The following is a 16,994-nucleotide window of genomic DNA, read 5'->3' on the forward strand; positions in this document are numbered from 1 at the left end:
AGGGGTCCCTTGTCAGGGAGCTGTCCTCCCCTGAGCGCACCCTGGAGGAGAGGGTGGGTCAGGGTGAGGCGAGGCCAGCAACCCTAGAGCTGCCCAAGCAGAGGTGGACCCGTCCATGCCTTCCTCCTCTGTGATGGGGTCAGAGGGACTCTAGATTGCTATTAATTTTTATTATGATGTCAGAGCTGGGATGGACCTTAGCTCATCTTAGCTGAACTGTGATAGGAAGAGCCATAAATCATTTCTTTCTTGCCTTTGCTGCCACTCCCAACCACGTTCAGTCCATTACAAAAGTCTGGCAGTTCCCTTTTCCAATGGCTTTGAATCTGACTCTGCCTGTTTCCATCCCTCATCCCCTATTCTTATTCTGAGGCTAATGACTTCCCTCCTCACTACTGCAGTCTAGCCACCTCACTGGACTCTTGGCTTCCAGATTAACCCTTCTTTCAATCCATGTTGTCTCGGGAGAGGACTTTTAGGAACACGATTATAAACCTGGAGTAGCATTTAAGATGCATCTTGATTCCCAAGCATCGCATTCAAAGCTTTGAAAATCTCCCTTCTCTGACTCCTCTAGGGTGGGTTTCCTGGTTCTCCCTCGGCCCAGGGCACTGGCACACCCTGACTTTGAGCTGCATGGAAGTGCTTTGTGTTGTAGTCCATGTCTAAGGGTCTGACTCCCTGACCCTTCTCAGTGCCAGAGAGTGACCAGGGCTCAGGAAGTGTTGCCTGAAGGAGCCAGCTGGAACAGAACAAGTGTCTCCCTGCTCCAGCTAAGGGCTCTTTCTACCACATTGTGCTTCTGGGCCCTGCTGCTAGAGTGGAAGCTTCTCAGTGAAGAAACCTTGTCAGTCTCCAAGAAAAGGGTCAGGTCCCTTTCCTCTACCCCATCCTCTAATCCTGGATCCTCCACCCCTTCCACCTCTCCTTACCTAGAAGGGAGCCCCCGCAGAAGGGCTGCCCATTCAGGTGTGACAGCATGGCAATCCAGGGGGTGGTGCCCTTCTGGGCAGGGCGTCCATTGATGATCCTGGCCAACAGATTCCGGGAGAACTTGGGGATCCCACACACTGCAGCCAAGGGAAGGAGGATAGGTCACACTCTGGGCTCCACCTTGCCCTTTGCAAAAGCTGCTAGCTCATCACCCTCTGTAAGGAATATCTGTTATTTTTGATTTCCCAGCACCCATTGCCCCTTTCACTAATAGCACCCCAAGTTTCCTCTAGGGTCCTCTCTTCCCCCATTTCTTGTCCCTTTAGCCTGAGTTGCAATGATCTTACCTCTGGTTCTAGGGGTAGGAATGTGACCATGACCTGACTAGTGAAAGCCTCTTATACTCTGGTCACAGTGATTGCTCAGAGATGGGAATGTAACCCTGGACAGGCCAATAAAAGCCTGCCTTGGGAGTTTTGCTAGAAGGTCCTTCTCAGTTGGGGTTGCTAGACTACGGACTATAAGCCCAGACCTGCCAATCATCACTTTATGGAAAGTTTGTAGAAAAAGTTTCAACAAACAAACACAAAGCCCACAAGAAACCATCCTCCTTTGTATCTACTCCCTCTCTAAACATCTCTTCGGAACTGATTCTGGGCTCTGGATCCCCTCACTTCCAAACTCTTGGGGACCTGGTTTTGAGGATTCATACCCTTCTCCTCTATCTTGCACTTCTCCTTTCTTTATGCCTCCAAAACCTGATCAAGACTTTTCATGCTAAAAATTGCATTTTCATTTTCTCAGCTTCTCATTCATTCCATAGTCTCTCCCTGTCCTTTCTTCCATAGTCAAGCTTCTGGAAAGAAAATTGACACTCAGTGTTCACATCCTTCCCTGTCCTTTGGAGGTGGACTCAAAAGAACAAAGTACCATGGTTCACACAAACTTGGACGTAAAGTGGCCATTTGACAATCTAATAGATTTGTAATCATATGACAGAATGGCTCTGGACCCATAACTGGAACTTCAGTGGTGATATTTACATGTATAGGAGGACACTATTTCTGAAATTTTCTCTCATGTATTCTTCATCTCCAAGAATTCTCCTCACCTTGCAGCTAACCACTGTTAAAGCTGGAGCATCTGTTGTTTTAGGTGAGGCTAGATACAGCTTTGACTCATGAAAGAGCAAAACAGAAACCAAAGTCTGAAAATACAAACTCATTTGAAGAGTCAGACAAGAACAAGAGGTTTGTATTAATTGGTTTCAGGGAAGCAAAACCTGGAGAACTGGGCAAAGATGTCCCAGAGAGACTGCCTCAGGAAAGAGATAAAAAACCTAGGAAAAGCTTGAGAGAGAGAAAGAGAGAAGGAGGGAGACAATGGGAGGGAGAGAGCAAGGAAGAGAAAAGTGGAAAAGAAGGAAGAGGCTATGGAGGAGGAAGAGGAGGAGGATTAGGGAAATGGAGCATAAAGGAAGGGGGAGGAAGGGCTAGGGACTTAAATATGAGCATGGGTCTGTCCCCTGGATCCTCTTCCAGACTTGATGGCAGTTGTTGGTCCTGGTGCCTAGGAACATCCAGCCTGGAAGTGTCCTCTGGACTGTCCCGGCTCATTTGCATTGTTGATCACTTTTTTCTTCTTGACACTTCCTCTCCTTGGCTTCTGAAGCTCTTTTCTTCCCGTGTTTCTGATTTCCCTTTTCTATGTCTTTCTTGGGGTTTTTCTTCTTCTTTCCATGCAATCCATGCTGGTGTTCCCCTTCTTTAGTCCTCAGCCCCCTCGTCTTTTCTTTTCCTTTCCAGTGGATGATGCCACTTCTTCCCATGCCATCACACCACACTTAGACTCTGATGAATTTCAGATCAGTGTCTCTAATCTGCCTTCTCCTCTGGACTCCTCCTTTCTATACCTCCAGCTGGATTGCTCATAAACTCCTCAAACACAGCAAAACCAAGTCCTGGTCTCCATCCTTCACCAGCCATCTCCCTTTTGTTACTCCATATGTCTGTTAATGTCTGCACAGACAGTGTCCTTGTTGCCTCCCTTTTCTTCAGCCACCATCTTTAATCAGCTACTGGTAAAAAAAAAATTACCAGGAGAAGCAGAGAGTAATGTCGCCGTGTGCTCTTCATGCAACCCCATGACACTTCAGTGTCTCAATACATCAACAATATAAATCCAAAAGCCTAGAGGATGTGATGGAACACAAGACTGATAATCTCTGAAACCAGCTGCACATAAAGTGTAAGGTATAATGTAGGATTCTTTTAGTTCTCAGTAGTGTAAAAAGCATGACAGTTTCAATATGATACAAACCCCAAACACAAACTGTGAGCGTATGACATGGGAGCCCTCACTAACATATTAGCTTGTGTTCCACTACATCTCCTGTCTGCACTATTTCACACAATGCCTCTGCACCAAGTTCTACCCACTACACTACTTGAACGCTTTCAGACTGCACCCTCACATCTTTGGTGTCACGCCTTGGTCTGGTGGTTTGCACCACCTCTCTCCAGAATGGTTGCACTGATTTCCTATCACTCTCTAGGTTGGTCCCTCCCTTCACCCCCTCCACTTGCCACAGCCTGCAGCCCACACTCAGCCTACTGATTCAGAACCTGCCATGGGTGAGACCTAGGAACCTGCATTCCTAATAAACACAAGTGATTCTGATATGCCCCAAATTAGGCAGTTACTGGCTACAGGACAGGGCACTAACACAAGTATGACATTCAAGACTGTCCACTCTCCCCTACGCCCTCTGTTCCCATCCACTCGGGGCACACTTTCCTACCTGACCTTTGTCCCCTCTGCCCTGCCCTCCCATCTCCCAGTGTATTCTTTGTAACCTCTTTGAAAAGTTACCCAGACCCCTTTCGGCTGTGTGAACCTCCCCTTCCTTAAATTCCCATAACACTACAATCTCCACTCCGCTCAGGACATTGAACTCCCCTTGCCTGCGTGAGACTTGGGTGCACGTGATCTTGCTTCCTGTGCTTATCTGGGCACTTTGAACTCAAGGACTTAAATGGCAGGCACTTCTATGATGGAACATGTAGCCTTTGAGAGAACACATGTCCATAACCATCTCCATTTCTCATCACCCTTTCTTGGATAATGTCCAGGTGACAAAAACTGTACCCTTTCCACAGTGAGAGAGATTGTGGCTTAATGAAGGGTCAGATTTTCTTCAAAAGGTCAAAACAAACAAACACCAACAATAACCAAACCCCCAAACAAAGGCTGTTGGTTATCCACAGAGGATTTATTTCCATTTTGGTTCCCTGATGGAGGAAACAGCTCAGAGGAACCTTACAGAGGAGTGAAGCTTGTGATATAAATATACAAAGTATAGCATCCTCTACATGCACCGCTCAGACACAGGAGTGTGCTGTCAGGACCCAACTGGAAAAGCAGATGCTTCCCAACTGCTCTCTTGGAATCCTTCTCAAGGCTTCTGTCTCTGGTGGGGAGTCCCCAGGAGAGCAAACCCCAGGGAGGAGGACGGTCAGGCTGGGGATAGCCAGGGAGAGGTTGCTGGCATTGGAAGCAGTGAACGCTGGAGCTGGAAGCACCCTGAGGGGGATCCGATGCCTTCCTTTTACAAATGGGGAAACTGAGGCCCAGGGAGGGAAAGCAATTTGTCAAAAGTTACAAGCCAGTTTTGGGGCAGAGCTGCGGCTTGAACCCAGGACCCTGGGCTCTCCTTCTCCTCTTACTGCCTTTCTTGGGCAAGTCCATGCTTCTCTTGACTTGGCTCCTGGAAGCTGGAGGAGTGGGTCCCTCAGAACATTCATGCCAGGTGGATTCTCTGTAGAGCTCAGACTGCAGGAATGCTGTGGGGGGAACAAGGTCTGGTGCGAGGAGGTCACTCATATAATCCTCCCTTCTTCCGTTTCCCTGCCCAGAGGCACAGCAGCATGGTGTGAGCCTTCTCTTTCTCCAAGCAATCGGGTTGAGTCTCCACATCTAGGGCTGGGGCTCGGATAGCCCTTTCAGGTGACACATTTCAAGACTGGAAGCTTGCTTCGTGCTTGTCTGGAGAGTCAGGTGTGGATGTACCCAGATACGTGTTTTGCGTTGATGATAGGAATTTAATGGGGTTGGAAAGCTTCCCACTGTTCTTCTCCCCCCGGTCATCATAGAGTTTCCCAGCTTTCTCTTTGTCCTTTGAGATTCCTTTAACAGGGAATAGAAGAGATAAGACTTGGACTACAAGAAGCTTTGGGGAGAGAAAACCCAGGGATGAAAGTACCACAAGGCCTTATATTTAGAGAGAGGGGCCTCTGGGGTGTCATCCCTGTCTCCTCAAATCTGAGGGCTTTTCTGGTAGAAAAGGGTCTAGACCAGAGGGCAGAGTGGGGAAAATATATGGACTCAGCTCTAGGCAAGGAAACATTTTCTAACAGTCAGGTCCAAGCTCAGTTACACCGATGGTGGTGCCACTGGATTTGATGCACAACTAGGAGTGAATGAGGCCCTTGGGGTGGGCATTCCAGGAGAGGAGTCCGGGCACTGGCCCGAGTCTAGCTCCCTCCCCGTCCTGCGGGAGAGTGAGGCCCAGAGAGGGAAAGGGACTTGCCCCAGGGCCAGGGACCCAGGTTTCTTATGTAGGGCCTTTTCCTGTACCACACTGCTGCCTCTCAGGGAGCCAGGAGCCATCTGGGGAGGGTGGGAACAGTGTGTCCATCCCTTGGTCTTGTGAGTAACAGTGGAGTGCGTTGTCATTAGGAGGGTGCAGTCTTGCTGGGGCTGGGCAGGGAGGTTGGCAGGCAGGAGTCTGGCAGCTCACCGCTCCACCTGCAGCTCACCCAGGCCCTGCGGGGAACCCATCTGCTCCCACACCCAGTCCACATAGTTGGAGACCTTCGTGTAGACCCCATACACCTGCTTGCTGCCACATTCTTCAGGGCCTCCCCAGGACACCAGGCCTTGGGCCACCCAGCGCTGGCTGGCGTCGTCGAGGATGACAAAGGCGCCACCGCTGTCTCCTAGGCACGTGTCTTTGCCGCCCTCGTAGTAGCCGGCGCAGAACATGTTCTCGGTGACGCTGTAGTTGCCTGACCGCGACTCGTAGCTGGTCTTGCACTCAGCGTGGGGCACCACGGGTAGCTTGACATACTGCAGGACGTCTGACAAGGTCCGCGTGCCGCTGCCGATGATCTCGTCCACTGTCACGTTAGGGTTGGAGATGCCCCAGCCGGCTACCAGCCCCAGCACGTGGGGTGCCGGGCCTGCCGGCTCGGGCGGCGGCAGGCAGACGGGGAGGATGTGGGGCCCCAGGGGCACGGGCTCCCGCAGCTGCACCAGGGCGATGTCATGGTTGTAACTCTGGATGTTGAAGTCCGGGTGCAGCACCACTCGGGCGGCCGAGCTGTTGACAGCCCCGGATTTGTCCCGCACGTCGTGCAGGCCCAGGTGGACGGTGACGTGCTCCTTGGAGACCGGTGTCACTGTGTTGTCTCTGCGCTGGGAGCGCAGCACGTGGGCGGCCGTGAGGATCCAGGACTCGGAGAGCAGGGCCCCGCTCCCAAACCACTTGTCATTGGGCACCCTTGAGGTGTCCTCCACCACAATCAGGGCCTGCCACGGGAAGAGGCCGGGCTCAGCGTTGCGGCCCCCAATGATCCGCTTGACCAGGTTTGGCAGCGAGCGTGAAGGCTGACCGCACACTGTAAGAAGGAGGGGGAGGGACGAGAGAAGGAGACTGGTCAGGTCAGCCAGGTGCAAAGAGCCTCTTAAAGAAATGCACATCTCACCCACTGTAGATTATGCCACTGTGGACCCTGGCCTATGTTTGGGGGCCGTGCTGGCCTGAGAAAGCTCTGAATGGGGTCATTTTTGGTCTAAGTCTTTCTAGCCTGGCTCCTCTGTAGTCTGACCCTTCTGTAGCCAGGACACTCTATGGACCAGACACGTTTACTTGTGGGCCTTCACCATCCTGAACCCCTCCAGCCAAGACCACCTGTGGTCTGGATCATCTTTACCAGGACTATCTCCAGCAGCAGTCCCTTTGCCCCTTTCTTCTCTAGAAAAGGCATCTCAGAACCCAGATATGGTCCATGCTGTGGGCACTTGGAAAACTTCTGAGAACCACAGGTCAATGGCTTTGAGAGACAGGAGATTAAAAGACTGTCTAGCAGGTCACAGCAAACACTGGAGTGGAAAACAAGACACTTGGGGTCTTGATCTGGCTTTTCTCCACTCTGTCCTGTGTGACTCTGGTAAGTAAATTTCCTTCTCTGGATTTCACTTTTTGATCTGCTAGATGAGACTGTTGGTCAAAATGATCTTCAAGGATCCTTTAAATTACAAATTCCTTTGATTTTTATTTCATTTGCCCTGGCCACTCTCATTTTATAGGTGAATAAAACTCTCCAGAGGGTAAGTGACTGACCCAAGGTCACATGGCTGTTAAGCTGGTTAGCAAGGGCTTAACTAGATTCTAAGATGAATGTCTTATCCTGTATTCCACAATGCCTCATTACATATGAAGGGCGTGGTCTCATGCCCTGTAACCTCTTCTTCTCTGGCCTATGGGACACATGCTGTGAAGGGATGGCCAGGGCATCCGAGCTTAGAGAAAGGTGGCGTAATCTACAAGCAATGATGCATGGGCTCTGCTCTGAGCCATCCATCATTGCACCCAGGAGCCCAGTAGTACCTTCAGGGGAAGAAGAAAGGTCTGATCAAACTTCATTCCACCGAGTTGTACCCCGAGCATGCACATGCACCACCAGTCTCCTGCAGCCATACGCCTTTGGCCCATGAGCAGAGGGTCTTCAGTACCAGCCCCCTGCTGGCTAAGAACCAGCTCACAAGGGCCCCTCTCAGCAGAGTGCTTAGGTCTGGTAGGTAAGCCTGGTATGAGCATTGACCTCCTCTTGGTTGCAAATTGCCAGGGCTACACCCCTTGGCCCTGGATACTTTCAGTAATCCTTTAAAGACCAAGGAGCATTTGAGTTGTCTTGGCAACTTTGAGAGGTCAGGCTTCCAGCAACCTAATGCTTTTCAGATGCTCTTCTTCCGGACGTTTTATGTGATCCTGAGGCACCCTGCTGTTCACCCCAGGCCAGATGTGAGCTGGGTTTTGCTAATTGGCTGTGGCCGAGCCTTTCAGAGTTGAAGGCCAGAATCCCAATTATAAGCAGCAGCCTAAAGAGTGACTTCTCAAGGCCGGTCTGTGACTAGCCCTTTGCAGCAACTTATTGAGTGCTGAAAGACCCGCATCTGATGAAGGACATGCCTATGGCTCAATCCATGGTCAGAACAAAGCCAGCACTGAATGGTGCCTTTTCCAACCAAGGTGCCTGTGGCATACCCAGGTCACAGAATGTCTCCAAGCTGGGGAAGCTTGGAGAACGGCTAATTTACTGATGGCGAAATTAAGGTTCAGGGAATGCAAGAGATATATTCAAAGTCATTAGTGACAGAGCCAGGAGTGGAGCCTGTTTCTTTGGATTCTAGCTTCATTTTTTCCACTAAAGTCTTTTTTTCTTCTTGATATGCTCTTGTCCTTTCAAGACGTTGAATGATGCCACAAGCCTTCGAGAGTGCTCATTGAAATGGGGCCATTCTTTTTATCTGCTACCATTCTCCATCCAGTCTTTCCTGGGACAGAAGACTTGACTTGAAATACTAGAGCTTCAGCTGTGCTGAAATCAGATTTGGGCTCTAGAAGACTGGAGGTACTGAGGGAGGGCCCTAAAAACAAAATTGTGATATTCTGGAATCCTGGGTTCCTGAGGATGGCAGAGTCAAGAATGGCTGAGCATTGCTTGTGTTGACATCAGAAGTCTTGAGTCCACCTTCCAGTTTTGCCTTTAACTTTTTGCAGATAACTGTGGTTAAATCATTATACCTTCTTGGTCCTTAGTTTTCTCAGTGTAAAATAAGGGGAAAATAATATTTGCTTAATAGTTTACTTGGAAAGGTGGATATTATGATGCCAGATGAAATGGCTTTCTCTATTCTGGCTTGTCTCTGCATTCAATCTCAGTGTTTTAGAAGAGAATTTGTAATTTCCTGGCCTGGTCCAATGATACACCATGTTCTGCTCAAGACTAGGTGTTACCAGAATTTCAAGACTCATTATATCCAACATGCTTTGTATGAATCTAGAGGATGATGACCATCAAGAGTCATAGAATGTCATGGATCACCTGATTCTGCTCCCCTACTTCTGAGGTATGAAATCCTAGCCCCAAAGAGGTCAGATGACTTAACAAAGATGGAGATCAGGAAAAGGCAACACCAGGACTAGGAGCTGGGCCCTTGACTCCCAGCGTAGTACCTCATCCCTTCTAGACATCACAACAGTACTGCCCAGGATGGAACCCACCTACACTGCCATTTTCTTTGGCCCACATGGTATTAGCAAAATGAGGAATTGATCTCTAGTTTGCCACAGCTGTACCATACCCCATCTTCTCCAAGGCTTTCCCAGCTGTGGCCCTTAGGTGTGCTCCTGGCTAAGCCTAACTGAGATGACGGGGGCCAGCAGAGTGTGGATGGGTTGACCTTTTCCTTCTTCCAGATCCTCATGAATTCTTTGAATTCTTGCTTAGATTGAAAGCACTCTTAAGTGAAGTCTTCCTAACCCGTCCTCATTTCTCTGCTCCCAGACAACCACAGGTAGGAATGTCTTCCTTCTCTGAGATCTTGTAGCAGTTGTGATGGCCAAAGCTGATGCCCAAATGCTAAAACTTTCTTCAGGTCTGGTAGACGGCTCCATAGCCTTTCCATTTTAATGCCTAAATCTAGAAATCTACTGAGTGAATATTGGAGGTTACTACAATGTACCATTCAAACAATACACTATCTCAGTTTACCCAACACTCTAATTCAGTAAAATATGAATGCCACTCAACCCTGAACCAGATGGTAAAGCTACTGCTGTTCAACCAAATGATGAAATCAACACTGCTTTTCTTGAATGATTATATCTTTCAATCACTATTGATTGAATCACTATTCTTATTTCTTTTTGAAGTGTAAATTTCTGTGTTGTGAATATTTAATTTTTGGTGGGTTATTTATTTAACCCTAGAGTGTGCATTTAGGGCTATACTATTCTAAGTCAATTTGAATATGTGCATACATCATGATTACGATGCAAATCATTCATCCATTTAATACCAATGCAGATATCCATAAAATAGCCCCCAAATCTACATGCACAGGGACACTTCCTGTTACCACAAAACTCTTTGTTCATTTTAAAGTAGGGTCAGTAAGTGAGCTCAGGGGAGACAGCAGTCACTAAGACTTGAGCATACGGCTTTTTGGAAGAACTTGTTGCTATGTCCTGTGGTTATTTGGTGCTTGTCTGATTTCCACCTCCTCTACCCCGTGGTGGCTCAGATGGTAAAGCATCTGCCTACAATGTGGGAGACCTGGGTTCGATCCCTGGGTCAGGAAGATCCCCTGGAGAAGGAAATGGCAACCCACTGCAGTATTCTTGCCTGGAAAATCCCATGGACGGAGGAGCCTGGTTGGCTACTGTCATGGGGTTGCAAAGAGTTGGACACGACTGAGCAACTTCACTTCACTACCACACAGCGAGTGCTCGAGGAGCAGGTGCCCACTTTCTCACTTTTCCTGGTGCACAGCCGATACAAATACCAACTGTGTGAGATGAGAAGCCTGGCAGGAAGAGAGCAGAATGGCAGAGAGAGGAGGCAGGAAGTGTCCTGTTGTGATAGAACAGGTTGAACATACAGGCTGGTTTGTTCGAGAAGATGTGAGGCTAGGCTTTTCTGACCTTTGACCATCTAAAGATATCTCTTCAAAAGCAATCAAAGCATCATGCTCCCTACCCCTTACTCCATTAACAGCCAGAGCACCCGTGGACCCAGTGCCTTGCATGGGACCTTGAGGCAGAGAACTTGAGAGCAAGGTACCTGGCAGGCAGGTGGGCTGGCTTCTCCCCAGGACTTCATTCATCCAGACTCCTTGGGCAGAACAGGTATATACACCTGGGTGAGGGAAAAAAGGTTGAAGAAAAAGGAGAACGTGGTTGATTCATAGCACATGGAAAATAGATCTGAGCTCTTAATTCCTCCGCTGTGAATCACTGCAAGTCTTCCAAAGAGTCTTTCTGATGCTGTTCTTTCTGAGCCAGTCTGGTCTGCAACTTGAAGCATCTTTCTAAAATGGGAATCTGATTTCGTCCTGTCTCTGCTCAAAATCACAATAGCTCCCTATTGGCCCCCAAAATAAATGGCATGCTCTTCAGTATGGTGTCTCTGAGCAATCTGACTCCTGCCTGTGGGGGCCCCGCCCAGACCCTGGAGGACACTTCTCATCATTAGTCACACAGCCCTGGTGGCGCACTTGCCCTGCCCCTGCTTCCCCACTTAATAAACGCTTTCATAAACCACAGTCGTGCCCACCATCCCATGAGGCTTACACTAGCTCTGTGAGCTCTGCCACTACTCCTCTTCGAAAGAGAGGACTTGGAGGCTCTGGGAAATTTGGAGCATTTTCTTGGTTCTTGTCTGTGGTGGAGGCAGAACTGATTGGCCTTCACATCTTTTTGAGGGTTCCTTTTTTGCGGGGGGCTGTGAGTGTGTCTGTGTGGGTATGTCATATAGGTCCTAGCAGTATGTCATGCTGCTGGGGTGTCATGAAGCTTAACTCTCAGGGTGCAGGCCTGAGGCAGGGAGAGGTGAGGTACGTCTCCAAGGGTTTCTCCTCCCAGTTCCTCTCAAGCGATGGCCAGCAGACTGGCTGTGTTAGCCCCCAGCCTAACCCTGAGCCCAAAGTATGAGGAGGGAGTGGGCTGGGTAAGGATGCAGGGCTCACCTGTGGTATTGTGTAGCATCTTGTAGTAGGGCCTCTGGCAGGAATATCTGATCTCAGACTTGTATGTGGTGAGGTTGTTCCTGGTGGAGAAGGTGACCACTCCATTTTCCAGCTCTGCCGGAGCTCCACAGTCCGCAACTGAGAGGGAAGAGAGCAGAGCCCTCAGATGGCCTTGCCCCTTCTTCTTGGGGCCACGTGGTGGGTCTGTCCCATACGAAGTGCAGGTTGTCCACTGCACACAGCTCCAGAGAGCAATGTTACAGCCTTGCATTTGGGGTCTCTCCCATCTGTGATAGTCTTGCTGGGTGGTCAGCTCACCTGGCCTGGTGTCAATTTCAGGGCAGGGGCTGGTCTGCTGAGATTCAAGCAGATCCTAGACTTTTCCCCACCAGGGCCCTCTCCTTGACTTCCAGTTCTATTGTGCAATCCTCTTATCCTCTTCTGTCCAAATATGAAACCCGTGGCTCAGTGAGAAAATTCTGGCTCATATAAACTAAAGAACCTTCACTTCTTCCAGCCCCAACCACATGCTGAGTAAGAGCAGTTACTGTGTTCACTTTGAAGCTTGGCATTTAAGAAAAAACAAAAACAAACAAAAACTCAGCTCCTGCATGCCTGCACAGCCCCACCCTGCTGGCTCCCCGCAGGCACAGAAGGCAGGATGGGGGCGGCTAGGGCGAACCAAACTCATCTTCACCTGCACATTTTCTCTGGTTGTGGGTGGCTGCTCCTGGGGGCTGGCTGAAGGACAAGACCAAAGATACCTGCTCCTCAGAGGTGGTCTTAGGAGAGCTTGCCAGTCCAGGCAAGTCTTGGGAGTTGCCAGCACGAGTCTGCCAGGAGCCAGGAGCAATATCTGAGGAGCCAGTTTGTCAATATCTCTTCAAGGGCCTTGTTAGGGGGTGATGCTCCATTCTAAGGAAATCATAATCTTAGACCAAACAGCCTCTGTCAGAACTGAAGAATCCCAGGGAGCTCAGAACTTCCCAGGGGGAATGGAATCTGAAGTTAGGCAATCTAGAACATCATCTTTACTTACAGATGAGCCAGAGAGGAGCCTTGATTGGTCTAAGGTCACACAGTGAATTAGTCAGAGAACTAGACCTGATCTTAAACTCAATGCTTTTTATAAGTAAACCAGACTGACAGTTATTAGAATCTGTTTTCTAGTGAAAATGGCCTATAATCAATATTCTGGGTAAGGCTAGACATTAGCTGTCTGATGTCAGAGGATCACATTCTAAAGCCAGTTTCCTTCCTCCTGAATTTGCTTGGAAAACAGAAACAGGGACAATTTACCTGTGAGATGCTACTCAGAAATTGTGATTTTTTAATATTAGAATTCCAAATTTATCTTTTTTACTGAATAGAGTGTTATCTAGCTTAAAACATAGGTGATCTTAAGAGCCTCCAGCATGGAGGAGAGGGATGAAGGATGGAAGTAAATGCAGGTAGGTACCTCCTATCCACAAGAAAGGCAAACACACCCAGAAAACTGGTTAGTGGTGTTTCCTGGCCTCCAATCCCCCTGGATGAATCACTCCCATTTGTTTTGATCGCCCAAAAGTAGAGACACCCTTCTACTCTGGGCAGGGGCGGGGAAAGTGTGTAAGGGTCAGCACTACGATAGCAAGAGGGAATAATATTTACTATCTAAAACTGTAAACAATTTTACATGTATTTTCCTGATGAGTCTCAAAGCAGCTTTTTCTTCCTTTTTTTTAGGAAATATCATTGATTAGTGTCTGGATCTTTGTATGAGCCTTGTCTCCCTTAACTTAGGTCTAGCAGTTTATTTTGCCCAAATTATCCTCAAAACCTAGTATCTAGTATTAGGTGGAGCAGTTCCAGGGCTAGGTGTTCAAGCCCCTGAGAGCCTGTACGTGTCCAGCACTAGCAGAAATTGTCTGGACTGAGGGTCTGCTTTCACTTCCCTCCAGAGAAGTCACTTGGCCCACTGATGAAGCTGCTCTTACAGCCACACAGAGGGTGTGACAAATAGTGGAAAACAGAGGATCACTGCAGCTTGGATATAGTGAGTGGGGAAGAGGTGCACCTTCTCTCCAGGTCTACAGTAGTAGGCAAATTACTGTGTCTCTGTGGGACATGGAGACAACTTCCCTTAGCAAAACCCTTTGAGCTCTGCCTGACACAATCCAAGATGGTAGATCAGGCCCTGTCTCCTCAGTCTATCTTCTTTGCTTGAGGAAGGGTCTTGACGTCTTCTCTAAAGTGCACCTGGTCACTTCCGCACTCTGGAATCAAAATACGCTTCCTCCCTCCATTCCCTCGGCCCCCCTTTCTCCCGCATCTCTGCATGGGGCTCTGCTACCCAGACCCTGTCTTCACTCTCACTCTTGCTGTCGTTTATTTCCCTTCAGACATGTTTTTCTTGATCCGCCATCCTGAAGATGCTTTGACAGAGTCTAGGGGAGTCCTAGGCAACCACACACAATTGACTCACCTGGCCCTCAAGATCCGGAAATGCCCAGCCCAGCCCACCCAGCCCCCAGCCCCATCTTCTGGGCATCCCTCCTGTGGTGCCCTTGTGCTCCAGTGTCAAGGACCCCTCACTGTGCTGCTGCTTTCCCACTCGGGGAAACCCTGTGGTTCATGCTCTGCCCACGCTTCGACCTTGATCAAATATTGCTGCTTCTTGAAAGTATTTTCTCATTCTTTTAATTGGGTACAGATGCTTCCACATTTTTCTTTGCATGGCCCTTTATTCTTCACCCTCTGATGCATGTATCTTTTGTTTCCTGGTATTGTAATTATTTGGGTTCATATCACATCTTCTGCCTAAATGATGATCCCCTCTATCACACTGAGTGCAAGGCCTGTTATCCTTTGTGCTGTTAAAAATATTGATTCAACTGATGATTATTTTTAGTGATTGCCCCAGCTCCTCTCTCAGGGGCACCCTTGACCTAGAATGGCACTTCAGTCTCTGGACCATTCTTTGGCCAACTTTGCAGGATTCTGCCCTCATCAAGAGGCCATTCAATCAGGGAATAAACTAATAAGCAGTCACGGTGTAATGCAAGGGTTCTTTGATATGTCTACCTAGATTTTGTTCAGGCTGAAGCAGAGACTCCCAACCTCTGCAGCCCCTTCTTCATCATTGTTCATAACCCAGTGATGTCCCATGACTCCAAAGCTGAACACTGCTGTTTTCAAGTCTGATGCCTATCTTTTGAAAAACTTTAATTAGGAAATTTTCAGAAATGCAAACTTTGTAAGCCCCAGAGGAAAGATCTCCTGGTGATGGGATTTTAGCCCCATTTTAGGTACAGGTGGAAGAGAAACTTTTGGGCATGAGACTAGATCTAGGTTTCCTAAAAACCCACACTATATGAGTTATTGTTAACTTCACCTACTCAGGGTTGTTAAGAAAGTAGCAACAGGTACAAATATTAAAGTCACAAAGTGACTCTGGCCCATTTAACCTTGAGGTGTGGAGTAGAAATCAGGGCTCACTTTGACCTGGTCCTCCTAAGCTTTTGAATATAAATTAAATCAAGTGTCTCTAGAATCAAAGCCATTTTTTCCTTTCAGAAGAGTATAGTCCACATAGAAGTGCTAAAAAAGAAATCCCCCATTGTCTTTTCATTATTTTCCAGCACAATGTTTAAATGATGGGTGAACCCTCAGAAGGAGAGTTGTTCTCACACACTAGGCAGTTTCAACTGCTTGGGCCTGAGTTGCCTTGTTCAGCATCCATTCTAACCCGCACTGAAATGGGAAATGGAGTGTTGGGAAGATAGGGAGGGATGGAGGACCCCTGGGACCCAGGGTCTTGTGAGTGGTCCATTCCTGGATGTCTGCACAGTGTGGGGTCCCAGCATTCACTCTGCCACTTGCTCTGACTCAGGTTCGCTTTCCACATCCATTTCCATTTCTGCCACCATGATGAAGATCAAAGAGGGGTTAGGAGGTGCAGAGAAAGGAAGCGGAGAGAAGGGAGAGAGAAAAAGAAGAGAAAGAAAAATTAGCAAGCAAAGCAGACACAGTTTATGCAGGAAATACAGAAATTGCTCCACCAGAATTGATTAAGAATGCACAGTGCAGGTAGTCAGCGTGAAGGACAGCTTGGGATTGTGGGATGTGTACCATTCTGAGAACTCGCACAGTCATAAGTCCTGGCTCGCGGCAATGGTAACATTCTGCTCCCTGAGCAAGCTTTGCATTCATCTGTTCCAAACCCTTATTTGACAGATGGCATCAGAGCAGACCAAGACTTGTTTGGAGTCACCACAGCAGGTGGAGGCAGGGCCAGGACCACAACCCATAATTCCCACTTCCTGTTCCCATGCAAGTTTCTTCACTGCACATGTACACTTCCTGTCTGTCTCAACCCCTTTCCCTGGGGACTCTCAACTTCTCAGTCTTTTTTGCCTTTGCATCTCTCCTAGGACCCAGCACATGCCTGGAACAAAAGTGCTCAATAAATACCTACTCAGTGAACAAGCAGAGATGCCGGTGTGTCTGAGAACTGGTATGTGGGAGAACCAGGCCATATTAGGAAGGAAAAAATTCCTCTTTTCCTGATACTTTTGTATATTAATATGTCACATAAAAGTACCATCAAACACATGAGTTGCCCTGCTCTGTCAACACTTCTGTTACCATAAAAAGTATGTGTCTCATTAGGGAAGAAAAATTATTACCCAAATTTCCAAAAGCATGAAAGAGAGACCAAAACCTCTTCTTATAAAGGGCGTTGGATGGGGGAGATGAACAAGCTTCTACTGAGTTTTCACTTATTCCTGGTGCACCTTAGGTATGATGTGTACATTAACTCAGTTGTGCTCAGTCATGTCCGACTCCTTTTGACCCCATGGACTGTTGCCTGCCAGGCTCCCCTTTCCCATGGAATTTCCAGGCAAGAATACCGGAGTGGGTTGCCATTTCCTCCTCCAGGAGAACTTCCTAACCCAGGGATTGAGCCCGAATCTCAATTAGTCCTCAGAACAATCAACAATGCTGGAAACTGAGGCCAAATGAGGACGAGCCAATGGTTCAGGGATGTTGAACTGGTGGAGTCTGGATTGGAATCTAGAACTTCTTGTCTCCAAAGCAATATCCTGTCCTTTCTACCCCTTGTCCTCCGATTCCTTCAGAACGCTCCCTTGCCTTGTTCTGCAGAGTGCTTCACAAAGGCCTCAGTCACAGCACCACACAGGAGCCACCTGCTGGAGGAGGTGGCACACATGTCTGCTGGCATTTGAGTTCTTTACCGTCTGACCTTG

General features: G+C 48.3%; 1 protein-coding gene across 6 annotated transcripts in view; it reads right to left on the reverse strand.

The window, feature by feature from the left end:
- The window catches only part of MASP1 (mannan-binding lectin serine peptidase 1 (C4/C2 activating component of Ra-reactive factor)), a 69,250-nt gene that overhangs the window by 11,286 nt on the left and 40,970 nt on the right, over nt 1-16,994 (reverse strand). For 4 of the 6 annotated variants that reach the window (XM_010853917.1, XM_010853916.1, XM_010853914.1 and 1 more), the window contains exons 9-11: nt 11,746-11,883; nt 10,842-10,916; nt 933-1,070 (exon numbers count right to left, since the gene is read on the reverse strand). In XM_010853917.1, coding sequence (XP_010852219.1) covers nt 933-1,070; nt 10,842-10,916; nt 11,746-11,883 — 351 coding nt within the window. Of the gene's footprint in view, nt 1-932; nt 1,071-4,183; nt 6,612-10,841; nt 10,917-11,745; nt 11,884-14,928; nt 15,644-16,994 lie in introns of those variants that run through there. The other 2 variants (XM_010853913.1, XM_010853918.1) reach the window with 2 other exon arrangements.

This window comes from Bison bison, unplaced genomic scaffold (assembly GCF_000754665.1).
Source record: "Bison bison bison isolate TAMUID 2011002044 unplaced genomic scaffold, Bison_UMD1.0 scf7180017864333, whole genome shotgun sequence".
NCBI lineage: Eukaryota > Metazoa > Chordata > Mammalia > Artiodactyla > Bovidae > Bison > Bison bison.